The sequence below is a fragment of the Salminus brasiliensis genome, chromosome 22, assembly GCF_030463535.1.
Source record: "Salminus brasiliensis chromosome 22, fSalBra1.hap2, whole genome shotgun sequence".
Lineage (NCBI taxonomy): Eukaryota > Metazoa > Chordata > Actinopteri > Characiformes > Bryconidae > Salminus > Salminus brasiliensis.
The window spans coordinates 27534406-27559533 of NC_132899.1; the positions used below are offsets into that span (position 1 = coordinate 27534406).

At 37.6% G+C, this 25128-nt stretch overlaps 2 protein-coding genes across 2 annotated transcripts in view; one reads left to right on the top strand and one right to left on the bottom strand.

Annotated features, from left to right (window-relative positions):
- Positions 1-598: 598 nt before the first annotated feature.
- On the top strand, positions 599-5446 carry LOC140544432 (bucky ball-like). Its single transcript, XM_072667954.1, has 7 exons — positions 599-605; positions 765-923; positions 1292-1878; positions 2135-3038; positions 3854-3964; positions 4521-4643; positions 5415-5446. Exons 1-7 carry the CDS (start codon positions 599-601, stop codon positions 5444-5446), a joined length of 1923 nt encoding a protein of 640 aa, XP_072524055.1.
- A 7799-nt stretch (positions 5447-13245) lies between these two features.
- The window catches only part of LOC140543577 (cadherin-20-like), a 48340-nt gene continuing 36457 nt past the window's right edge, over positions 13246-25128 (bottom strand). The window contains exons 3-12 of the mRNA XM_072666667.1: positions 24298-24592; positions 23338-23457; positions 22724-22891; positions 21824-22011; positions 20854-21107; positions 19929-20065; positions 19351-19472; positions 18122-18239; positions 15253-15504; positions 13246-14479 (exon numbers count right to left, since the gene is read on the bottom strand). Of these exons, the coding sequence (XP_072522768.1) occupies positions 13959-14479; positions 15253-15504; positions 18122-18239; positions 19351-19472; positions 19929-20065; positions 20854-21107; positions 21824-22011; positions 22724-22891; positions 23338-23457; positions 24298-24592 (2175 nt within the window). The 3' untranslated portion in view covers positions 13246-13958. The remainder of the gene's footprint in view (positions 14480-15252; positions 15505-18121; positions 18240-19350; positions 19473-19928; positions 20066-20853; positions 21108-21823; positions 22012-22723; positions 22892-23337; positions 23458-24297; positions 24593-25128) is intronic.

Here is a 25128-nt window from a genome sequence, read left to right on the forward strand (position 1 = left end):
GGAAGACTTGACAGTTGTCCAGAAGACAATCATCAACATCCTTTCCAAAGAGTGTAAGCCAAAAAGGTTATTGCTGGAAAACTCTAATAGCACATTGTTATTAAGCATCTACATCTTTAAAGCGTCTATAAATTCATTGAACTACACGTTTAAAAAAAATTTTTTGCGTTCCTTTATCCAGATACTTATGCTGATCTTACATGATCTTGCTAATACTATAAAACAAATATAGGTTGCTATGACGGAATTGTTAGCGAATTTATTATCAGGGTGTTTATTATTTATTTATTAAAAAACTTTCAATATAAAATATAATATAACCTTTTTGTAAACGGATGATGTAAAAAGTGTCTAAATGCCTCTGCAGCAGAGAAGAAACAGATTTGGAGTTGGCTAGCTAATTAGTGTTCACAGGTGAATCCGATAAAGTCAACCGGTAGCTAAACGCTGGAGCCTTTTACTCTAGAAGCTTGATTGTTTTGGGGTTTTTTAACACTTAATTTTTGGTAACTTAGTTTGGATACTTTGGGAGTGTGCGTACATAGTTGGAAATTTTCATTTGTATGTGGTGCCGGTTGAAGTTCGAGAAATCAACAGAATGGACGGTAAATAAGACGACTATTTAATATATGAACTTTTAGAAAAGATCTTAGCTCTCTTAGATCTTTTTAGAACAGGCATCCTTGTTTTATCTTATTTCACTTTTAGCTTTAATACTACAGCCACTGTATAGTAAAACCTTTCATTTTCTCATGTGTGCATAGAACCAAACAAAGCTTCACAGTCAGCAGGAAGTGGACAATCGCATCAGCGTCCAGTTACCCATTCCAGGCCATTTTTCTATGTTCAACCACCCATGCAGCCTTTTTATACATACCAATGGCACATGAACAACCCGTACAGTCACAATGTCCATGGATCAGGTAAGACCTAAGCTAAGCTACGCTAAGATAAGCTGTGTTTAGGTAGTAAGGAAAAGACCGGCAATATGATGACGTTGTGGGGCCAGGTTTTTAAAATTGGAGGTTCTCTGTACTCCATCATACATTAACCAGCCAAAACAGGCTTTATAATATAATAATAAGATATGATGCATGCCATGTCTGCCAAAATAATGGAAATAGTTGTGTAAATCAATACAGATGACTACAGATGTCATTTCCTCAACAGTGCACCAGCCTGCATTTCATGTACACAATACAACATATACATTCATGTGTATATTCTAAGTGCGGTGATGAGATGGCTCTCAGTTTGTATTTTGAACTCTGTTTCGTGATTGCTATTACAGGCTTCCATTTTGGTCGACCTTGCATGGTGCCCTATTCCTACCTGCAGTATCCTGGATATGTTGTGCCTCATGCTGCCGTGCACCCTGTAGATTACAGAAGAATTTATGAACGCAGCTTTCCACCAGGAACATCAGCCGCTACTTATGACTTCAGCTTCCGCCAGCACCAGCCTAGTGGCACCCAGAAAGAGACAACATGTTCAGGGGCACAGACCGACCCCTGTGAAGCATTAAATAAACTAATAGAGTGTTTGGATCAGCTCCGTGCCGGAGAGGAATTGCACTCCAGAATGGATTCCCAAACCTCCGAGACCCTCTTGCCATTAGCTGAGGAGGGGAAGAGTGAGGAAGAGACTGGAGTATATGCAAGCAAAAAAATTGATCTTAGTGGCTCTAAAACAGCAGAAACAGATACAGCTGATTGTAGTTGGAATAAGTTCTCTACCCAGCGTGAGAAATGGCCTGTAAGTTCAGAAAAGGAGCAATTGCTGGAGAACTCCTCTGCAGAAGAGGAAGGTTGTAAGGTACAAGAGGCAGCTGACTACCTACATCAAGCTTTCTGTGTCCAGTCTCAAAACCAGCCCCAGGTGCCATGTTTTAATGTCTGTTTTTGTTTTAAGGTACTTATTTTTGGTAGCAAAACATAAAACAGATATGCACATACTGTACTGTGCCGCAGTCTTATCAATAAAAACAAATCTTATGAAGCTGAAATAGTCCAGTTTAGTCCATGTAATAAGGATTGACGGCACATTGTCCCAAATTCTTAATATAATTCTTGCTGCATTAATGAAACTTGCTACAACAGAGCCATGCTAAATTGTCTCTTTGCAATCCTTCTAGGACACAGGGGTATCGAGTGATAGTCCAGAGAAAAACCGAGATGAGAAGGTTCCAGACATAAAGGAGCGTGAACCCAGGCAGCAAATGGAGTGGGAAGATTCCAATGTCAACTGGCCTTCATCACAGTCATCTCCAGTACAACCTCCTTCCACCAGAACAACTGAATCTCAGGGTACCGAGAGTGCTCCAGCGGATATTTCTGGCGATTACTCCTGCTGTATCCTCCACTTACCATTTGAGAAGGTTCTGAATACTAGTGTTTATGGATCTGGCTCTACCACCCGATCACTTGGCTCCCCTTTCAGTTACAGCTACTGCCCACCCCAACTATCCCGTGAACGAGTTAGTGTTCTAAGCCCGTCGTTAGATGAACTTTCATCCCATGATGAGCTTCTGTCCACTGACCTGGAAGATATGGGCCTGTTTCCAACCCGAATTTATGCCAGAGGAAGACTGGCTGAGGTTGCATCGAGGAAAAGTAACCCATCTGTTGGTGAGATCCATGCTGATATGTGTGTTTTTTATCCAAAGAGGCTGGCCTGTTCTGTGTGTGGGTCAAGTGTCTTTAAGGACCACAGCAGGCCAAAAGCTTTCCACTGTGGGACATGTTGTTATGGAGATGCAGATGACTCTGATGAGGAGGCTGTAGAAGCTAACATTGGAGGCCGGCAAGCAATGCAAACCTGCAAGCATTGTCTTGGAGGCACCATGACAAAAATACACACTTCAAAAAAACCTCACCAACTCTCCAAACACCGATTTAAGCACCGAGCGGAGCTTGAGGGGAGACCAGGTCAGACAGAAGCAACTTATACCGAACACTTCTATTGTGAAAAATGTATTAGTCCTCCAGAAAAGAGCACTGGTCATTCTGCCAGAGGAATCAACACTCGGCTTTGTAAAGGTAACTTTCTTTAATGTAGATTTGTTTTATTTGAAGCTAAAGTGAATTCTGTAATATTAAGAAAAATAAATCAGAATATTGAAGATTAATATTATTGAAAATAAGACATTTTACTTAAATTACCATCTAGTCCTCATTTCTTGTCCTCTTCCTCTCTTTTTGTTTTGTTTTTCCTCTCATTCTCTTCTTTTCCTCTTTTTAGTTTTATTCTCCTTCTCTTTTCCTTCTTATTCTGCTCCTCCCTTTCTCATGGTCTTCCAATATTTATTGTTAATAAAGATAAATAATCTGTTATTTTCAAGCATATACTGAACAGCTATCTGTTCTCGTTTGTTTTTGGTGATGAATGAAACCGAGCATGCTAGCTGGCTCGTAACTTGGAAACTTCGTTTGGACTGCGTGAGGGTGAACCATTTGTAAATAAACTGATTTTTAGTTGAGCTTTGGAGGAGATGCAGTTAATTTAATATATTTATTCAACTTTTTACATTTAATGTAATGTACTTAATTTTACCTACTTTCTTACCTACCCACTGAAGTTCCTTTCTACCTAACTATCAATGTCCTTGTTCTTTAGAGAAAGCAGTGGTTCTATATAAAACCAGGTAGTTCCCACCTACATTCTTGCATATCTTCATAACTTTATACCTACTTATTTAACTTTCCTCCTGACTGTCTAATGTCCTATCTTGCCTACTTCCTATCTAGCTAACCTCCTGCCCACCTAATGTCTCAACAAACGTGTAATCTTCCTTTCTACTTAACTTTTTAATAATTCACAGATTGTCTATAAAAGGTTGTCTGGTAATTTACAGAGAGGCGATGCAGAACAATGGGAATAATGTCAGATCAGGTTGTGTGGGAAAGTGCTGGAGGTAATGCCAGACCAAAGGCCTGCAGAGCTCAACCGCTACCACAAAGGCAAGGTAAAATTCTAAGAGTATTCTGATGCAAACTACTGTTCATTTTCATACACAATCATTCTAATGGGTTTTTATTTTCTGGCACAGTATATCCACTTTTATCCAAATCAGTTTGTGTTCTGTGGACAACAAGCTAGAATAAGTTTCATCTAGCACAAATATTCCTACCAGTTTTCAGACATAGGCATTCAACACTGGTTGTCATTAGCATTGATTCATTCCAATTCAAATTTGTCACATGGTTACACTAACAGTCATATCTGTTAAGTCCGACTGTCCTATCATATAAGGGAGAAGATTGATTAAATTAAAAATAAAAATAAATATAGAGAAAAATATTTGAAAGGGCACTAGGGAGTTTAACATAGAAATGCAATTTACCTGCTAAAATACCAGGTTAAACTAATCCTGGTGAAGGATAAACACTGACTTGATATTTTAAGGTAGAGGAGAGCTCAGTGACCTGAAAGGATTCAAAAGTGATGTCGAACAGGTAAGATTTGAGCTGAACTCATTCAGGATGATGTTTTGGACCATTCACTTTTGGCTGCTTTTACAGAGAGAATGAGCCAGAGGAAGTCTCGTCTTAAGCCTCAGGGATCCAGAAATGGCAGTACTGCTGCTGATGATGGTGATGATGATGATGATGATGATGAGGAAGAGATTGTGGGTGAAAAGGAGGGTCAGGAGATGCATTCGTTCCACAGGGGAAAAGGTGCTCATTGGCTTTTATTATACTGTTGCGGTCACTGTGTTCAATTTGTTCCCTAAAAGGATAAAATCTTAGTATTTTAAGTCATTCTAAAGCACTTTTTAATACATTTTTAAAAAACATTTTTACTGTACAGCCATGCCAGTGTGTTATAGATATTACAGATTTGAGAATGTTATTTGTCTAATCAATTAGTATACATATGCTAATAACTTGTCTTATTAGAAACAGATCCAAAATGAAATTTGAGTTATTCAAGATTTGTGGCAATGCCCATTGTAAAGTAAATTTTAGCTGAATTGAACATCCAGCCATTCTGTTCTGATTTGGGCTTTTTTTTTATCTGCTTAGAACACCTTCTAAGATAACCTCCTTCCTTCAGATAACCTCCCTACTGCCTAAAGGATTTTACTTTTAAACTTTAAATGCAAGAAACTAACATCTCTTTTTCACTATTTTAGGTTTTTGTTTAATATTTTTGTTTAATATTTATAGTGTCTTTTTAGTGTCCTTCTGTTAAAATGTAATGACTATCAGCCCCATGCACCAGCTGATAAAGAAAAATAATAACCAATAATATTCCAACCCCCCCCTCCATGATCAAGTATAAGCACTGTTAGCTCAGAGACCCTTCTCAATATCTTGTTTCACTTGCAAATATGACACATCATTATGACTGACACTGTATTATGATTTTTAATTCACTGACCTTACAATTTGTTGTATTTACCTGCTTTATAGGGACTACGAAAAGAGGAGGTGTGAGATGCTAGTGCACAGTGCCAGCAGTGAAAATCAGACAAAAATAATTAAGAACAATAAGCACCTGTTTTGTATTGTTTATTGAAGAGCAATGACGTTTTAGTTTTGACACAAACATAATTATATACCATTGCCTAATGTTTACAGTACACACTAACTCTGAAAGTCACTAGCATGTTTCTTAAGGAAAAATATTGAAGCCATTTTCGATACTGGATGCCTTTTGAAGTTGTTGATATTATTAAAAATGTTGCAATCCTGTTTCCTGAACTGTTTTATTGCGAATTGCTGTGGTGTAAAGTGATTTGAATGACCAATAATAGAAAAACCTTGTACAGCGCTTGTACAACCTTGTACTGTTTCTGCCCCTTTACCAAATTATTCTATTTATATATATATATTTATTATAACATTTAAATGTTTCAGATCTACCAACTAATTTCATTTGTGTGAAAAATTAACCTTAGGTTGTGCCACCCTTGGGCAGTAACAACTTCAATCCAACATTTGCAATAACTTGTGATGAGTCTTTGACATGGAGGAATTTTGGGCAATTCTTTATTACAGCAAAGTTGTTTTAATTCATCTACTCTGGAGATTTGTTAAAGTATGAAAGGCCCATTTAAAGTTGTGCCGCAGTATCTTCATAGGATTAAAGGCAGAACTTTGACCTGGCCACTGCAAAATCTTAATCTTGTTTATGTTGAACCATGTTAATGTGGGCTTGCTTTTATGCTTCAGCCTATTGCCCTGCTGCTAACCCAATGTTAGGTCATCAACTGAAAGGTGGACATTTCTCCTTCAGGATTTTCTGAGGGAGCATAATTCAAGGTTCCAAGTTGTTCAAGGTATTAGAAGTTGTCCATGGCCTGCACAAGCAAATCAGCCCCAGTCCATCACACTACTTCTAACATGTTTGAGTGTTGGTAGGATGTTCTTGTTGTGGACTGTTTAATTGGACACGTCTTTCAATTACGTTCCTACTTTGACTCATCAGTCCACAGAGGATTACTCCCAAAGTCTTGGATGTCCTATAGTTTCTTTTGGGGGGGTGGCAATTGAGAGATGAGCCATTTTGGTCAGCAATGGTTTGTGCATTACAACTCTCCCATTTATGTTATTTTTGCCCAGTGTCTGGAATTGTTTACAGGGAGAATAAGAAAATATTTTTGCATTGCGCATGACTTTCTATCAAGATCATTTTTTTTATTGATTATGATATCTGTTGTTCTTATTAACTGCAGGTTAGCTCACTCGCATTTTCCAGTTGTCTGATTCTCCTTTAAAAAGTGCAGCAATTATGCAAATGATGCCTTTGACAAACCATATTTGATACTTCAAAGAGAATATAGCTAGATTAACCCAAACAAATTAGTTTTGATAGTTACGTTTGTAAACATTTCTAAATAAAAAATAGCATCCAAACCATACGTTTTGTCTAAATAAAATAAAATCTGAACCAAAAGGAAAAAAGTGTGAAATTCTACCACACATCTAGCCAGCAATAGTAGCAGCAGCAGCAGCCGTTGTCGTGACACATCCTATCCTCCTGGACATCATATCCCCTCGAATGTTCAATTGGTTAAAATCGCTTGTGATTAATTGCCCATCTTCACGCGGCTGTCATACAGATTAAAATGTATCAAAAGGTATTTACTGATCATTACTGAGAAGTTTTTATCTTGATAAAGCGTTGCTATTTAACTTTATTTATTAAATGTGAATCACATATTAGCAAGTTCAACTAAATAATGTTGTTGCTATGCTGGCATATAAAGCTGATACCAACAGGTAAAGCTAGCTATTATGCTAGGTCCTTTAGCGTGTGTTAGCTTGCTAACAAAGATTAGCAACAGTTATCTACATCCTATCTGTCACCTGACTGTTCTATTGGGTGAAATTGTCCACTTGATTAACTGTCCATTCACGATTGAAATATATATTTTTTAACACATTCAATCCACACATGCAAAGAAATCAATAGATGTCCATAATTTATGTGTAATAGTGAGAAACGGAAAAAGTTGAACATGCTCACTTAAATGTATTTAATACTTAGAACAAAAGCCTTTGTTTGTGATGACTTACATGCATTGCTTAGGTGTGATTTTCTTCCACTCAAACTGTCTTCAAATCCTGAAGGTTCTGTGGGCTCCTTCTATGAACCCTGAGCTTTAGTTCCTTCCATAGATTGTCAATTGGATTTGGGTCATGTAATTGGATAGGGCATTATTGCTGCTTTATTTTCTTTCTCTGAAACCAACTGAAATTTTCATTGGCTGTGTGTTTGGGATCGTTGTCTTGCTGAAATAGCCACTCTTGTTTCACCTTCATTATCCTGGTAGATGGCAGCAGGTTTTGCCAGTGCTGTATGCTAAAAACAGCCCCACACCATAATATTCTCCAAACTTCACTGTTGGTATAGTGTTTTTGGGGTGATTATGCAGTGCCTTTGGCCTCCAAACATGGTGTGTATTATGGCATGCAAAGAGTTGATCAGACCAGACTACATTCTCCCAGTATTTCACAGGCTTGTTTAAATGTTGTTGAGCAAACTTTAAACACGCTTCAACATGTTTTTTCTTCAGCAGTGGAGTCTTGCATGGTGAGTGTGCAGACAGTTCAAGGCGGTCAAGTGCCTTACTTTTTGTTTCTTTGAAACAAATGTACCTGCTGATTCTTCCTGTAGCTCTCCACAGGTGGTCCTTAGCTCTTAGACAACTCTTCTGATACTCTGAAATCTGTCTGAAATGTTGTGGGGAGCTCCTGGTTGTGGCCAGTTTAAAGTAAAATGATGTTCTTTCCATTTCAGGATTATGGCCCCAACAGTGCTCACTGGAACCTTCAGTAGTTTAGAAATTCTTCTGTAACCAATGCCATTAGTATGTTTTGCAACAATAATGTTGCAAAGGTCTTGAGAGCTTACTGGTTTTACCCATCATAAGATGTTTCATGTGTGGCACCATGAGACAACTTTATATAGACCATTAGTTGAACTGGCTGATATTAATTTGCAATTAAGTGGCAGAATTGCTTTCTAAATACTGAGATTTCAGCTGGTGTTGTGACTTTCTATGGCTTTTTGCATCTCTCTTTCTTCATGTGTTTAATACTTTTATTTGTGTCATTTCTCATTATTACATATAACTTAATTCATGGACATCTATGGTTTGATAGCATGTGTGGATCGAATGGGTTGTTACCGATCTGGTGAGAATTTCATGTCAATAGCACCTTTAGAAATGTATTTACTTTACTAAATTTGTGACGTGATCAATACCTATTTCACTCGCTGTATAAGCAAACACAATGTTAACTTCCACTTATAGAGATTTATACACAGAGATATAGAGATATACACACATGACAAATCTGGATAAGGACAGTAAAGAAAATGTAAAAGATGTGATTTGCTGGATGTCACATCACTTTCTCCTTCTGGGTCTAAAAGCCACATGAAAATAAACTATCCAACTTAATGCTAAATCTGGCTGATTTCTCTGTTATTTCTGGTTCAGCAGCTAAACATCTTGCTGCCATAATCGATTCAGATCTATCATTTGACCAACATATAGCTAATATTACTAGGACAACTATTCTATATCTTGGGAACATTGGCAAGCTAAGAAATGCCTTATCTCTACATGACGCAGAAAAATTAGTACATGCTTTTATGACCTAAAGGGCTATTGCAACTATTGTCAGATTGTTTTAGCAGGAACCTCAGTAAACTTTAACTAGTTCAAAATGTTGCAGCCAGGGTCCTTACTAAAAATAGAAAGTTTGACCATATTAGTCAAGTTCTATTAATACTGCACTGGCTCCCAGTTAAATTTCGTATTGACTATACAATTCTTCTATTGACATACAAAGCCCTACACGACCTCACTCCTGAGTACCTACGGAATCTTATTACTGATTACCATCACAGTTACCTAGATCACAAGGTGCTGGCTTCTTACTAGTTCCCACAATTTAGAAAGCTACCGCAGATACCTTCCAGTTAATGTTCAGAAAAAAGTCTAAGCTGAAAACAAATCTGTTTAGTTTAACTTTTGGTAATGTTTCCCTTTAGATAAAGGTTGCAGATCCAGGGGTTCATGGACATAGGGAACTGTCTGAGTTAAACTGAGATACAGTGGGGAAAAAAGTATTTAGTCAGTCACCAATTGTGCAAGTTCTCCCACTTAAAAAAATGAGAGAGGTCTGTAATTGACATCATAGGTAGACCTCAACTATGAGAGACAAAATGAGAAAAAAAATTCTGAAAATCACATTGTCTGATTTTTAAAGAATTTATTTGCAAATAATGGTGGAAAATAAGTATTTGGTCACCTACAAACAAGCAAGATTTCTGGCTGTCACAGACCTGTAACTTCTTCTTTAAGAGGCTTCTCTGTCCTCCACTCATTACCTGTATTAATGACACCTGTTTGAACTCGTTAACAGTATAAAAGACACCTGCCCACAACCTCAAACAGTCACACGCCAAACTCCATTATGGTGAAGACCAAAGAGCTGTCGAAGGACACCAGAAACAAAATTGTAGACCTGCACCAGGCTGAGAAGACTGAATCTGCAATAGGCAAGCAGCTTGGTGTGAAGAAATCTACTGTGGGAGCAATAATCAGAAAATGGGAAACCTACAAGACCACTGCTAATCTCCCTTGATCAGGGGCTTCACGCAAGATCTCAGCCCGTGGGGTCAAAATGATCACAAGAACGGTGAGCAAAAATCCCAGAACCACACGGGGGGACCTAGTGAATGACCTGCAGAAAGCTGGCACCAACGTTACAAAGGCTACCATCAGTAACACACTACGCTGCCAGGGACTCAGATCTTGCAGTGCCAGACGTGTTCCCCTGCTTAAGCCAGTACATATCCGGGCGCATCTGAAGTTTGCTAGAGAGCATTTGGATGTTCCGGAAGAGTATTGGGAGAATGTCTTGTGGTCAGATGAAACCAAAGTAGAACGGTTTGGTACAAACACAACTGGTTGTGTTTGGAGGAGAGTGAATGCTGAGTTGCATCTAAAGAACACCATACCAACTGTGAAGCATGGGGGTGGCAACATCATGCTTTGGGGCTGTTTCTCTGCAAAGGGACTAGGACGACTGGTCCGTGTACATGAAAGAATGAATGGGGCCATGTATTATGAGATTTTGAGTGCAAACCTCCTTCCATTAGCAAGGGCATTGAAGATGAAACGTGGCTGGGTCTTTCAGCATGACAATGATCCCAAGCACACTGCCAGGGCAACAAAGGAGTGGCTTCGTAAGAAGCATTTCACTGTCCTGGAGAGGCCTAGCCAGTCTCCAGATCTCAACCCCATAGAAAACCTTTGAAGGGAGTTGAAAGTCCGTATTGCCTGCCGACAGCCCCAAAACATGTGGCTCTAGAGGAGATCTGCATGGAGGAATTGGCCAACATACCAGCAACGGTGTGTGCCAACCTTGTGAAGATTTACAGAAAACGTTTGACCTCTGTCATTGCCAACAAAGGATATATAACAAAGTATTGAGATGAACTTTTGTTATTGACCAAATACTTATTTTCCACCATTACTTGCAAATAAATTCTTTAAAAATCAGAATGTTTTTTTTTTTTCTCATTTTGTCTCTCATAGTTGAGGTCTACCTATGATGTCAATTACAGGCCTCTCATCTTTTTAAGTGGGAGAACTTGCACAATTGGTGACTGACTAAATACTTTTTTTCCCCACTGTAATGGAGCTGTCACTTTCATGTGATCACTCAGGTTTGTGGACTGTGAATGCCAGTGTTTCAGGGTGCTCCTGTGGCTGTGTTATATTCAAGCTCTCTCCTTTTAATTAGGCTATTATATTATTGATCTGCCAGGGTCGTTAGTTGAACTAATTCTGTCGTCTTATGTTAATGTTAATGACTGCCCACTTAGCCGGCCTGACTTGATGGGGACTGCTGTGCTCCCCAGGCACCAGCGTCAGACCAGCTGCCCACCCACCAGACTGACTGCTATGCTCCCCTGCCACCCGCATCAGACCAGGTGTTGCGGTGTGTAGATCTTGGAGGTGGACGTACACACAGGTATTTAATGAAATGTGGTGGTACAGTGACTTTTTAAAAAATAAAAAAATTGTAAGTAGTTTTGACCAGAAGAGCATGGATCCCCCTTGTGAGTCTTGTTTTTCCTCCAGCTATGAGCCTTTGACTTGCCCACTGGGGGTTTAGGTTTTTTGTTTTGTTGATCTCGTGTCCTTTTACTGATTCCTGAAAAGCTGCTTCGTGACAATGCCAAAATAAAATGGGTCAGCATTTTTGTCTTAGTCTAGAAATATTACAATAGAGATTAAACCAATACTATTGCCAGGTTGCATAAACGCTCAGTAATAAGTAATAAGACTAAGTCCATATCATGAATTGACCACCTAACCCAAGCAATTACCCAGAGATAAAACTACTGATACATAAGTCTGAAAAGATTTTTTTTATTAATAAGTATACAAAAAATATGTACATTCGAATTCACACATGATGTGACTGATACAGTATACAGCCTTTCAAGTAGATTTCCACCAGTAATACACAACTCACTGTATGCATTCAAAGAACTCTTTTTCATGTCAGATTTTTTGGCATTGTTCAGAGTATTTTGCTTTTTTTGGCATTTAATGCAGATATCATTGTAAAAAGGAACTATACTAGTGGGATATTTAGATTTTTTTGCTTCCACAAGCCTCAACTGATTTTATGGTGGTCTGCCTCAACAGATACCACCACTGAAATTCTTAGGCTTTCCTACTTTCCTCAAACTGTATAAATACAGCCTCACAAAGTGTAACATAAAACTTGGATTCAATTGAAAATGAACCACTGACAACAATGCATTAATAACAGCACCTGACACAGCATGTAATACCATAACATGAAGCATGTTTCCTTTTTGACTTCAGATGTCACATTGCTGCAAATTTCATGTTTTGATAAACATACTACAAAAATAATTTATAAATAAATAACAGAACAAGAGAGTATAAATAAATTCCTGAAGAACGATGAAATGACAATACAAAATTATTTTAGTGCTAAGCTTTGTGCTGATACAATGTATATGGGTAATGGAAATGAATCTACAATACATTGAATGAATCAAGTCAAATCAGAAATTTTATAGAAAGCATGACTTAAAGCAAATTTTGCTCCCTAACATGCAAACTAATACTTGTTGTACAGCCATGCTAAAATCCAGAAGGATACTGAGTGGCAGTATAATTTCCACAATGTACATGTAAATGTACATGTTTTGGTTTCCTGAGGTTCACTTAAGATGCTTGTTTTAGGCTTATAGATCATTTTCTAACCTGTTTTTTTTTCTCAGTTACAGCACACTAGCAAGCCCCCTAATGAAATTAGTTATCATTCTATTAAGAAAGAAATATCTAAATGTCCTGTGTTCTAATTGGCTGTCCTGTATTGTGCCTCATTTAATAAGCAGTCTGAGAGAACATATGGCCCTTTCTAACATTACTTTCATGTGGTTTCAACTAGTTATCAAATGGTTATATTAATCCTGTCTCACCTTTTGTTACCCTTTGTCTGCCGGCCTAAAGTGGTCACTCTCTCTCTTTGTATAAGGTGACAACAATCAAGTGGTCATACCGATGACCCTTGATGTGTGATGACCATCAACCCCCCTCAACTTCACCCACCTCCTACCCCTCTTTAAACTGATAACTATCACCCCCTACTGTTGATACTCCAAGTGACCTGTCCTTCATCCCCCTCCTACCCCTCCTTAAACTCCTCTTCATCAACCTTTCTCCTCCCACAATTTCCAATGTATATAAGGCCCTCTCAAAATACCCCTAATCAGACTGGGTTGACCGTGACCGATCGAGTTGTACATCTCTGTGTGTATCAATAAACTCATCAGCATTGAAGTCTCCTGACTCCTGAATCTGTCTCCTGTATGCCGGATTTCTAACAAGTCCAAACTGAAACACTCCAAACGTGTCAGTAAGAGGTCTAACCTCTTGTAGGCAAAACAAGTAAATGCATTGTTTTTTGTTACATCAAATGGTCTGTAAACTATAAAAAGGCTAGATAACATCATTACATGTGGGAAGCTGATTTACTAGATTTATATAAAGCAATAAACAACAAAAACGTTCCTTTTCCAGGAATGGTGAAAATGGTGGATTAGACTTTTCAAGCTTGGTTTGGACACCTTCTAGTGGAAGTGGATATTGAAGACTGGGCAACATGTAGCACTTTTTATTTCCTCTGTGAATATACCATACCAATTAATCCTGTCTATTCTCATTTTGTCTGTTTCTTAAATTCATACGGTCTCTTTTTTGTTATTGTGTGTATAGACCTAGTACCTTTAAAACAGGAGGAACTCCTTAATACATGTTTTCTTTAACTGCTAACTTTCTGCCTATTAGAAATCTATGACATTCTTACATTTTCCCGTATTTTTATTTGCATTTCCAATAAACAGCACGCTTTTTGATGTTTTTATAGTCTAACCCAGTTCAATCTCTACCACATTGGGCCATGATTGTTGCTAACCCCATACATTTCTGCTAGTTTGTGAAATCGTGGACCCCAGTCGTTTAGGTAATCATAGTCATGGTCAGTGTGTGAAGCATGAGACTGCAGGGAGCTCAGAGATTCAGCTATAGATCCTTCACCTTCATATGCGTATGTCTGAAGTGAGTCATATGGTGGAGCGCCAGGGTCTGAATTGGCTTCGTAGAGTTTAGCTAGAACGTAGCTGTGAACATTAGTGCCGTCCTCCCCAACTCCGGTAATGCAAGGCTGAGGGACATGGCGTGAAAGACTCTGGATTTCAGGTAGCATGTCCTGTCTCAGTTTACTGTAGTTGGCTAGTGGTTCCACACGGGGGCTCCAGAGAGCATAAATATCAAAAGCTTCAGTGTCCTCTTCCCCTCCGCCCTCATCATCATAACGCACAATGTTCTCATGCACATTTTCCTCCTCTTTGCTCAAGTAAGGCTTTTTGCTATGACTGCGTAAGGACAACATCAGGATGATCATCACTATGGAGCGGAAAGAGAGAAAGACATTTTTCAGCTAGAAATTAGGATGTTACCTTCATGTAAAAGGGCCATAACCTACATATCCTAAATTTTATTGCTCCAAAGTCATTTGTATAAAACATTATGTAATTTTTAAAAAAAGTTTGTAATACTTACAACCGAATCATTAATAAAAAGTATGTTAAAATATTGTAGTTTATTGCACCATCATCAGCAGTTGTGAGTTTGATCCTGATATAGCCACAGTTATTCGCGGCCAGGATAGACCGCATAAATAACCAAGATAGCAAGACAGTACAGAGGGTAGGCCCTCCCTATGATTTTTAAAAACAAAGGGTTTGAAATACTTAAATTACAGATTACTGCTTCCTCTACCACTAAGAGTAAAGACTGTAGAAAGCAGGGAGAATCTGGACAACATGTTTATGTTTAAGATTTATTTTGTCTGTGTTTTTATACAATAAAAGAGTTTCATAAATGTTTATTGCATGTTTAGTTATGCTCTGTTTCGGTAAATTAAGTTAAGTTTTTCAACCAATTTTTAACACTGGGGAGAAATGTTTTGAAAGGTGAACGGTTCTAGATAAATACAGCTAATTTGTAATAACATTATTATAACTTTAACTGAAGCGAAGAGTGTGAGAAGAGTGAAAACTGGGTGGACTGGGTAAAACTTTTTTTTAAAACTTTACAAAACCCCTGCTTTCCTCCATAATATTTTGCATGTAGTGTAGTATGTCAGTGTGTAGTATAGCAGTGTATCAATTTCTTACCAAAAAGTATGAAGGCGCAGGTGAGGATAGCTATGAGAGCAGCTCTGCTCAAGCTGGCTGGCATTGAGTAAGCTTCAGCATCACAGGATAAAACATTACCCTCAGTGTCACAGCTGCACACACGTATGGTGAGGGTGCTGGTGCTGGACTGAGCAGGCTGATCTCCATCAGACACAAGGATAGGCAAATAATACACACTCTGAGTCTGAAATGACCAGCCACCACGGCGGGTTAAAATCCAAGCCGAGTTATCTGGAGAAAAGAGAGAGTGAAAGAGAGAGAGAAAGCGAGAGAGAGAATAAGAAAGAAGGTGGCAAAGTAGAAAGAAAGAGAGTTAGTGTACTGCTATTGCGGCACAAATACACTTAAAAGGAGTTTCTTCAGGTTTTATTTTTATGTATTTTATGATATGTTTATATAGCACTTTTCTCCTCCAAATTCTCCTCGTCCCAGTATTTTCCTGGTAAATGATGAGTTACTGAAGAACAAAATAGATAAGCTTAAGTTTCAGCGTAACATAAAAAAATGCATTGTACCAACTTCTCCATCTACCGTCAGGACAAGTGGCCTCCATGTTGGCGGCGAGAGTTGGTGAGTTTTAGCCAGACACTGCTTTTTGGATACTTATTTTATTACAGTACTGAGTTTATTACAGTAACATCCTTTCTTTTTCCCTTGAGAATTCAATGCAGTTATTTTCACAGCAATGTACATTCCACTTTAATAGGGCAAATAGGGGACTTTAATAGGGCAAACTCAAAAAAAGGGTTCTTCCCAAATATGATCAACACATGAACTTCCCTACCTAAGGACAAAAGATTCTTGATCATTGCTACACAATAATTAAGGACAGTTGCAAACTCGTCTTCCACCCTAATCACACTTCGATTCTCCTCCTGCCTGCATACAGACTCAAACAGGTAACACTGGTTCAGGGATCAGTTTATCAATGTAGTGCTGAGGCTTTCTTTCTTTCTTTCTTTAGTACTGTTTTGAAACTAGCAGATATTTAATAATGCAATAGTCACTGAAATCAACAAATATAGTGAATGCATTGCAGGCTACATTAGTAAATGATAACACTGTTCCAATCAGAAATCCCGGGTTAATGCAGATGTCGGAGGAAAACTAACAGTTTAGACTACCTAGTTGTAGTGCTGGGCGGAATGACGGTTCATTCGGTATACCATTTGAAATTAAAAAGATGCCCAGAATGAAATGTACAAACAGCACAAACGCTTAGCACTAATGTGTTGTTAGCAAAAATTGCCTAGCACACACATGCTCACTCCTGCCGGACCCCAGGCTGTCTTCGCAGCCGCCTAATTTAAGGTCAACCCACTCGCTACTCTCGCTAATCATGATTACAGAGGAGATTAAACCACTGCTAGTATAAACTAATTCAAGATTAGGTCAGTAGAGTCGTAATAGGCTATTGGAGTGAGACACTTCAGACACAACCCAGACAAACACAGCCCCTGAAAGGACATGAGGCAAAAAAGTATTTCATAACAAGTTCAAAATAAAAATTAGAACATTGCTAATCACTGAATGAACTTGGGCACCTCAGATTATAGTGAGCTTTAGGTTTTCCCTGATATTGCCTGGAAAATCACTTTTGATCTGTTTCTCAAATCAATTCAAATTAGATATATATATAAGATATATATATATTTTTTACCCATTCTAAAAAAAAAACCCATGCCATATGCCCACCCCCAATGTCCTTTTGGGGGCTCTGTACTCTCTTGTCCACTCTATCTATACACACACATACACGGACCCTGTACCAATTCTTGGTCTAAGCCCTAAGCCCCTTCTGACAGTGCACTTTTATGAAGTTATTGAAGGGCAGGTAAAAGGAGTGTAAATGTTCAAGTCAATGGAGAGTTTAGAGCAGAATTGCGACATACTTCACGCCTCATGTCCCTTCACTTATATACATCACTGCCGCTTAAATGCGAAATTCCTGCCCTCTGAAAACCACTTCAATCTTGTTAGAGAAAAAGATCATAGATTCTGCCTCACAACAAGATCTAACAATCACACACACACATTCTGAAGGTTGTTGGGAACAATACGATGTTGGCCTGTATCTGCATTGCACTACATGGGAACCTACAAGAAGACCAGATATGACCTTTAGAGAACCATCAGGCTGGCTGAAAGATCATACAAGGACAAAGATCATACAAGGATCACACAAGATTATACAAGGAGTGGTGGGAAACTACCATGGCTGTGGATTACTCCCTCATCACACATGCCTGAATAGCCAAGCACAAAACAAACATCATCTTCTAGGCGTCATCACAGACAGAGACAAGACGTTGAAGTACGATTTCTCCTTTTATTAATTTCCCTTTTAAATTTGAATTGGTTTGTTTCTATTCAGTCTTTCAGAAAACATCAGATACCAAGCATGTCTTAACTGATGAACTACTTGTTATTTAGATAAGCTGATTGCTAATTCTTCAGGGGGACAGTTGGGAAAATATAAGATTTCTTTGTACTCTATTAACGGTAAATACATTAAAATAGCTAATTATACTTAAACACACGTAAACCTAAATCCACTACAAATTCTTCTCACAAAGTATCTTTACAAGGACTGTAAAAAGTTAGTTGTTACTTGCTCATTTGTTTTACTTTTATCTGAATTACAAATACAAACAAAGTCTAAACTCGTGGAAGGTGTAATCAAACATACACTGCTATTGTTATGATCATCTCACAATAATTCATATTCAATTTTATTTTTAAGGTTTATTTTAAGCAGTTGATGAAAAACAGCATTATACAGAATCAGTTATCAGACACCATCAGAGTAACTAGCAGTTAGTTGTGTTCTGTTTATGTTGATTCTCACCTTGGTTGTCTCGCAGTGTGAAGTTGGGGTTATTTGCTGCTTCAGAAGCTAAACTGTAGTGGAAGTGCTGCCCCCCTGTGGGTTCATCTGGATCTACAGCTGTTACTGTCTGGATCAGCTGGACAAAAACATGGTAAATCGATCAATCAGTTGTTTTTAATGTTAATGTGGCATTATCCAAACTGCAATGCATTACATATGTGAGTGTGCATAATTAAAAAAAAATCAACTGCATTTGCATTTTGTGTGTGTGTAGTTGTTGCGCATGTATGATAAACGGTAACAACTCAATGTACAGCAAACCGCATCAGGTTCCTTTACTGAAAGCCAAGAAACTTAGCCTGGTCTAAAGAATTTTGATATCTGCTGTGGTAGATTAGATGGTAGGATCAGAATTTGACACCAACAGCATGAACCCATAGTCCAGGATGGAGTGGTGGAATGGTGTGGGGGATTATTCCAAAACACTCATTGCTTGAATGCCATAGCCCAGTGGTTTTCAACATGTAGGCCGTGCCGCTGTGGTACTGCTGAGCCGTTGGTCAAAAATTGATTTATTTTTTCCGGTTTTTCAAATTAAAAATCCTTCCCATATATCGACAATGCCAAAATAAGTGAATGACTGTCGCTAGGTGATTTCTACAGAATAAACAAGTTGCTGGCTATGTTCATTAGTGCAAGTCTGAGTAAAATGCTTCTATCTTGTTAAGTTTTACGCATTATGGATAAATTGTGTTTTGATAAAAACCAAGGTCTTTTATAGAAAACCCCATGTAATAAAAAAAATGTTTTTTGTTTTTTTTTACAATGGAAGATCCTGATGCTGGACCATTAAAACCAAAATAAAAAAAGCACCAGGAAATACAGTATCAGGAAAATTACTTTTCTTCCAAAGGTTACTCCCAGCATGTTATTGCACTACATCACAAAAAATGTCTTAAAATGGATAACAGTACTAAAAGGTTAATGAACATGAGAATATTCAGTGTTTGTTAGTAGCCTTCCCAGAAACTCTACGGAATGTGGTAGATTCACAACATAAAAGTGCTCCTGAAAAATCACCAGTTAATGCAATCATGCCAACAAAGATATTTGTTGGGAATTTCCTGGCTGTTTTAAGAGCTAATTGAGGTCTCATCAGTATTAGTATTCCTAATAAAGTGCTCATTAACTATACTTATAGTCTATGAATCCCGGAGATCAGCAAAAGTTGCTGAGTTTTTGCTTACCTGTCCCGCTTTTGCATTTTCACATACAAAAGCCTCATAATACTGCATCAGTGATGGTGGGTTATCATTTACATCCAGAACTCTTATGGCAACCGATACACTTCCAATCTTTGAAGGGTTATCTGCAGTGAACACACGAATGCTTCTATCAATCGAAAGTTCTATCAATACTATTTCATGTAGCTTTTTGACAACAAATAAATCATGATTTATGTAATTCATTTGCTAGATGAAATTGACAACAATCCAAATTCAGTGTTTGTTAGGTATGTTAGCCTAGCATCACTCTAAGAGGCACATGTGGTGGTTGACTTCTGTTGTACTGTGGTGCAATGACAATAAAGTATGTTTCTAATTTGAAATTGTTTAACAATTATTGTTTGAGGTACTTCAGGTGGATACACACACTTTAATTTCATTATAACCTTACATCTATGTGTAAGCTGTTTAAATGTGTCCTCCAAAGCTGAGGGGGCAGAAATTCTAATTGTGAGCTAAAAACACTTTTGCAGCCTGTAACCTGTAGAGTTATTCATCTATCTGGCTAACACAGTGACGTTGTGTGTGTGTGTACTCACTCATCTCCATTGCTAACACAGTAAGGTTGTGCCAGCTGGCCTCTTCTCTATCCAAAGGTAGCATAGTTATCAGAGAGCCGCTTGTAATGTCCATATAGAAAAACTTATCAGGATCACTCATACGCTCTATGGAATACCTGAGTGAAATACACAGGAAGGATAAAGTCATGCATAATGAATTTAATTTAACGGCATTCTATATTGCATTAAAATTTTTTAATATTTGTGTGATTTTATGCACCAAAACAGACATCATTAATTTTGTGGATGACCTTACATAATTTATTCCTAACAGACAGTTTTGCTGCCTTTACAGTTGATATATTGTGGTCACCAACCCTCCTAATCTAACATACCTCATTCAGCTAAGCAAGAATAACAGATGGCAATATTTATATGGATATTTTGGCTCTGAACTAATAGTTTTTCTACCTTTTTACATTTCCAGCTTGCTACTTCTATCATCTCTGTGACTAACCCTGTTTTGGTAAGTTACACAAGTTTGTACCTTCAGTGGTAACTCTTTTGTTTTTTCTAAACTGTCTTTTGTTTTGACTAAACCAGAACAGAGATACTCACTTTCAGAACTAGATGTAATAATCTGTACAGAATGTATGGACCAGTAGAATGCTCATAAATAAATCTTTTACTAAAATATTATTTAAAAATGTTACACAATACCACAGCAGTGGAATCATGTTGTTATGTATGAATGCTACACTAATAAATCCACTGGTATTTCCAGTGTTCTGTAAAGTTTGTTAATCCTCAAAACTTGTGGGCAGAGCATGCAACTGACATCTGGTTTTATACTTGGCCAATATCATCTTACCAGACTAACTCTGATTCAGATTGTAAAAACATCAATGAATTGTGAGAATCCGTATTAGCATAGGGATAACTTTTAGCTAGCTGAATTTCTCACCTTATAGTGTTGTTTGCAGCGTCAGGGTCCCTGGCAGAGACAATTTTAAACACTGTTCCGATTTCAGCATCTTCAGGAACCTCTATGTAGTAAAATGGAAAATCAAACTCTGGAGCCTCATCTACATCCTCTACAGTCACATGGACAATTGTCACATCACTGAATGGACCTTTATTCGTGAAGTGTGGGTCAAAATGAGTATTAGATCCTTCCACCTTTAGAGTGTAGCTACGCTTTCTCTCAAAGTCCAGTCTCTGAAACACACACACACACAGAAAATAAATGAAAATAAAGAGCAAAAGAAGAACGCTTAGTTTTTTTTTTACTGTTTAAGAAACTAACGGTAAACCATATATATTATATATAGACAAATATGATTATATATGATTATAGACAAATAAATAATAATTCCAACAATAACGTGTAGTATATCGTTATTAGACACACTATGATAATTTGTTTACCCAGTCTTTTTGCCTCTTGCCATTCATATACTATTTTAGTCATACATTCTACTGCTTGTGAAGCTAAGACTCTGGTAAACCAATTTCAAGTTCAAAAAAACTATTTGTCCACATAAGTAAAGGAAATATTATAAATTTATAACTTTTATACATTTATACATATAAATGATAAACTTTTTATCCAAAACATAACTTGAAGGCAAAAACTGTAACCTGGCCACTGGCTAAATTTTTGTTCTTCAGCTTCAACAGAATGGATGCATTTTTATGGTAGGAATGTAGGGAATAAAGTGTAGGATATAAATGTCACTTTGATCATTGTTAACCAAACATGAACTTAACTTAAGCTAAATTACGGTCTTTCCACAACACTCAGCCAATCACCAAACTCTTACTATTTTGAGGTATGAAAGTGACAGTTTAAATGTCAAGGCTTATTTGTTAACATAAAAACATTAAAAAAACTTTATTCATGAGAAACCTTTTGATTTAATGTAAATGTTTACCTTTTTAATAGTGATGACACCATACAGGTTGCTGGCATCAGTGCTAATGTCAAAAGAGTCTCGCCCGTCTCCATCGATAATGGTGTATTTCATTTCAGCGTTAATGCCTACATCATGGTCTTTAGCTTGGATTCGTCCCACCACTGAGCCCACGGGACTTGACTCTGAAACACTCATTTGGTACAGCTCTGGGGAGAAAAAAGTATATGGTGCTACAATTGTTCTCCTCTTCTTTATAGTACAATTGACATGGCTGCTAAATATTTCCTCCAGTAGAGGGAGCCTTAATCTGTCTCTTAAGATAAATACTGTATGGGGACTAAATGTAACAAGTCAGTTAATTACTAATGCAACACTGAAAGGAAATGCTTTGGTACAGTAGATGTGTCTACAAAGCCAAGGAGGTTGCTGAGGCTGTATTACTAAGCTGCTATGTCCTTGAATGCCGAGGAATGTAGCCTTTTTGATGGCCTGTTACAAAATCCAAAGTCTGTATATGCAGTTGTGCCTAAATATTAGAATGTTACCACTGGGTTGAACTGTGGAGGACATACACCTTCTGCAGAGGATATACCGTCTTTTCAGTGTGCTGGAAAGCATATATGTTGTGCGCATTTCTTCTGGCCATACAACATAAATAGTGTATTTTAAAAATTAAAACGATTCAATCTGACCGGCCATGCTAATGTGTTTACATGTCCTGAATGCATATCCAGTAGTAAAATTATTAAAAATACTTATTCTTACTTAGTCTTGGGTATAGCAGGGTAATCTACACATAACCTGCATATGTAGCCTGCACTGTTGTGCATGATTGGCATAGCAAGCTGAGAGACACAAGCAGAGGACTGTCAATTAAGCATATTCATTTGAAAATGAGGACAATAGACCGCATCTTACTCTGAGTGAATTTGGGTGGGTTGTCATTGATGTCGCTAAGTGTGATGTTGACTGTGGTTGTTCCTGCCAGACCACCCAGCTGGCCATCCATATCTTTAGCCTGAATAACCAACTGATACTGCTCCCTGACTTCGCGGTCCATTTCTGCCAGAGACACACGCACTTCACCTACAGAAAGTAGTAGAGTAGGAGTAGAGTAGGTTGATAATTAGGCAAATACATTTAAGAAGTTTTTAAATAAATGCTTTATCTAAATATTTTAAAACATCATTTACAAAAATTACTTGATCAAAATGTTGCCTATTTCGATTGATTCATTCACACAGTGAAAACAAAAATGGATAAATATAACAGCTTAATAATTAAATGTAAAATATTGTCAGAATAATAATAATAATAACAACAACAACAATGCCTAAGTAAACAATATTGTTTTAATATTATACTGATTTGCACTTTTAAATGAAAGCTATGACAATGACAAAAGTTATCATTTCCACAGTTCTAATAATTAATACTGTAATTACTGGCAGTTGTTCCTGACAAAAACTATTTAATCAAAAACTTGTATGGTGAAAGTTGGTTTATATCTGTGTATGTATGATTGCTTGTACCTGTTTTTGGATCCACAGAGAAGTATGGCTGTCCTTCTAGAATGCTATACGCCACCCGTGCACTGTTACCATATGATGGATCATCAGCATCTACAGCTGTCACCCGGATCACATATGTGCCTAAAAGAAGAAAACAAAAGAGAGAGAATTAAACAACTAAAGTTATTACATGCAGTTGCAAGAAAAAGTAAGTGAATGCTTTGGAAATATCTGGATTTCTAATTAACTACTAATGAAATGTGGTCGGATTGCTATCTAATCCACAATTCTAGATACACATATGGCCATGATGCTGTTTTGATTAGACCTTTTACGTTACGATGTTTGTAATACATAAGGATGTTTGTAAAAATAAGAAAAAAAAAAGTTTAAAGCATCAATGTCCATGACCTGTTTCAAGGCTTTCAGGTTTTCTTTGATTCATCAGGTTAAAATTGCAGTACATCTAATAATGAAAGGAGACACTGGGCAGAATAAACTTGTGATTTTTTTGAGTCAGTTGCTGTCAAAATGTCTTCAGAAACTTTTGAAATTAGGACTAAAAATCCCACCAAGTCTATCTTGCACAATTCAAAATATAAAATCATAAAACATAGAATTTTCCATTGAGGTCATGGACTGTTTTTGTCATGTACTCATGAATAAGTGCCAAAGGCAGAAACCTGTACTTTTGTTTGTATCACCACTGTATTAATGCTATTTATTGCTACTGTTTCTTAATGTTATTGTTAAGGAGGAGTCACTTCTCACGCTGGGTTTTGTTTTTTTTTACAACATGGGCACTCACTGGAGGTGTGTGTTAGCCAGTTATCCATCAGTCAAGCTGGATATGCATACACACAATGTAACTACACACAATGAGAATGGAAAAACAGCCTAACAGGAAAACAAAAAATAGGTTTAGCTCATTCATGGGTTAAAGTTTAGGAAGAGCAGCATAATTGTGTATGGATACTGTACCAACAGGAGACATCTCTGGAACAGTTGCCCTGTAGGGTCCATCCAGGAATTTCGGCTCATTGTCATTAATGTCCTGAATCTTCACAATGAACTCTGACTCTGGTTCCAGCGGACGCCCTGTCTCGCGGTTTCTGGCTTGAGCACGGAGAATATACTGTGCCTTCAGCTCACGGTCCAGTCGCTGGATGGCATGGATATCACCCGTGCTGTCATCCAGAGTGAAAGTAGTACCTGCACCTTCACCCGACAAGATATACCTAATAGAGCCGTCACCTTTATCCATGTCTGAGTGAAGCTGAAAGAGAGTTGCAAAAAGTCAGTGTGAAAACGAAAGAGGCTTCAATTATATTTACTAGTGATGGTACAGAATCCAAGGTGGCTACATAGGTTGTATGAGTTTTTGCTGAATGGAAGAAAGATTCACACTGTACCATTTCCTGCAAACTAAGCAGCAAAAACATCACATTTTGTATTTATTATGGTTGCAATGTTAAACCTATTTCTATATGACTGCCTGTAAGGGGGCATAAGTTTCATCACTGAACATTTCAGGCTAGACTTCTTTCGGAATTAAGCATAATACAGGGCAACCAGTCTCAAAAACCAGTCTCATAAAAACATATTCAGAATATCCTAGGAATGCATATACTATATACAGTTTCAAAAATAATAAACAGAAACAGGCCTAATGCAAAAGTTTGGTCTGTATATATGTAGGAACAGTATATATATTCTGTATATATGTGTGCAACAGTTGGAGAGATAGGTGAGGTCTTTTCATTAAATTCTGCACAATTTTATCCAAACATAACTTGTCTCATTGCGTCCAAC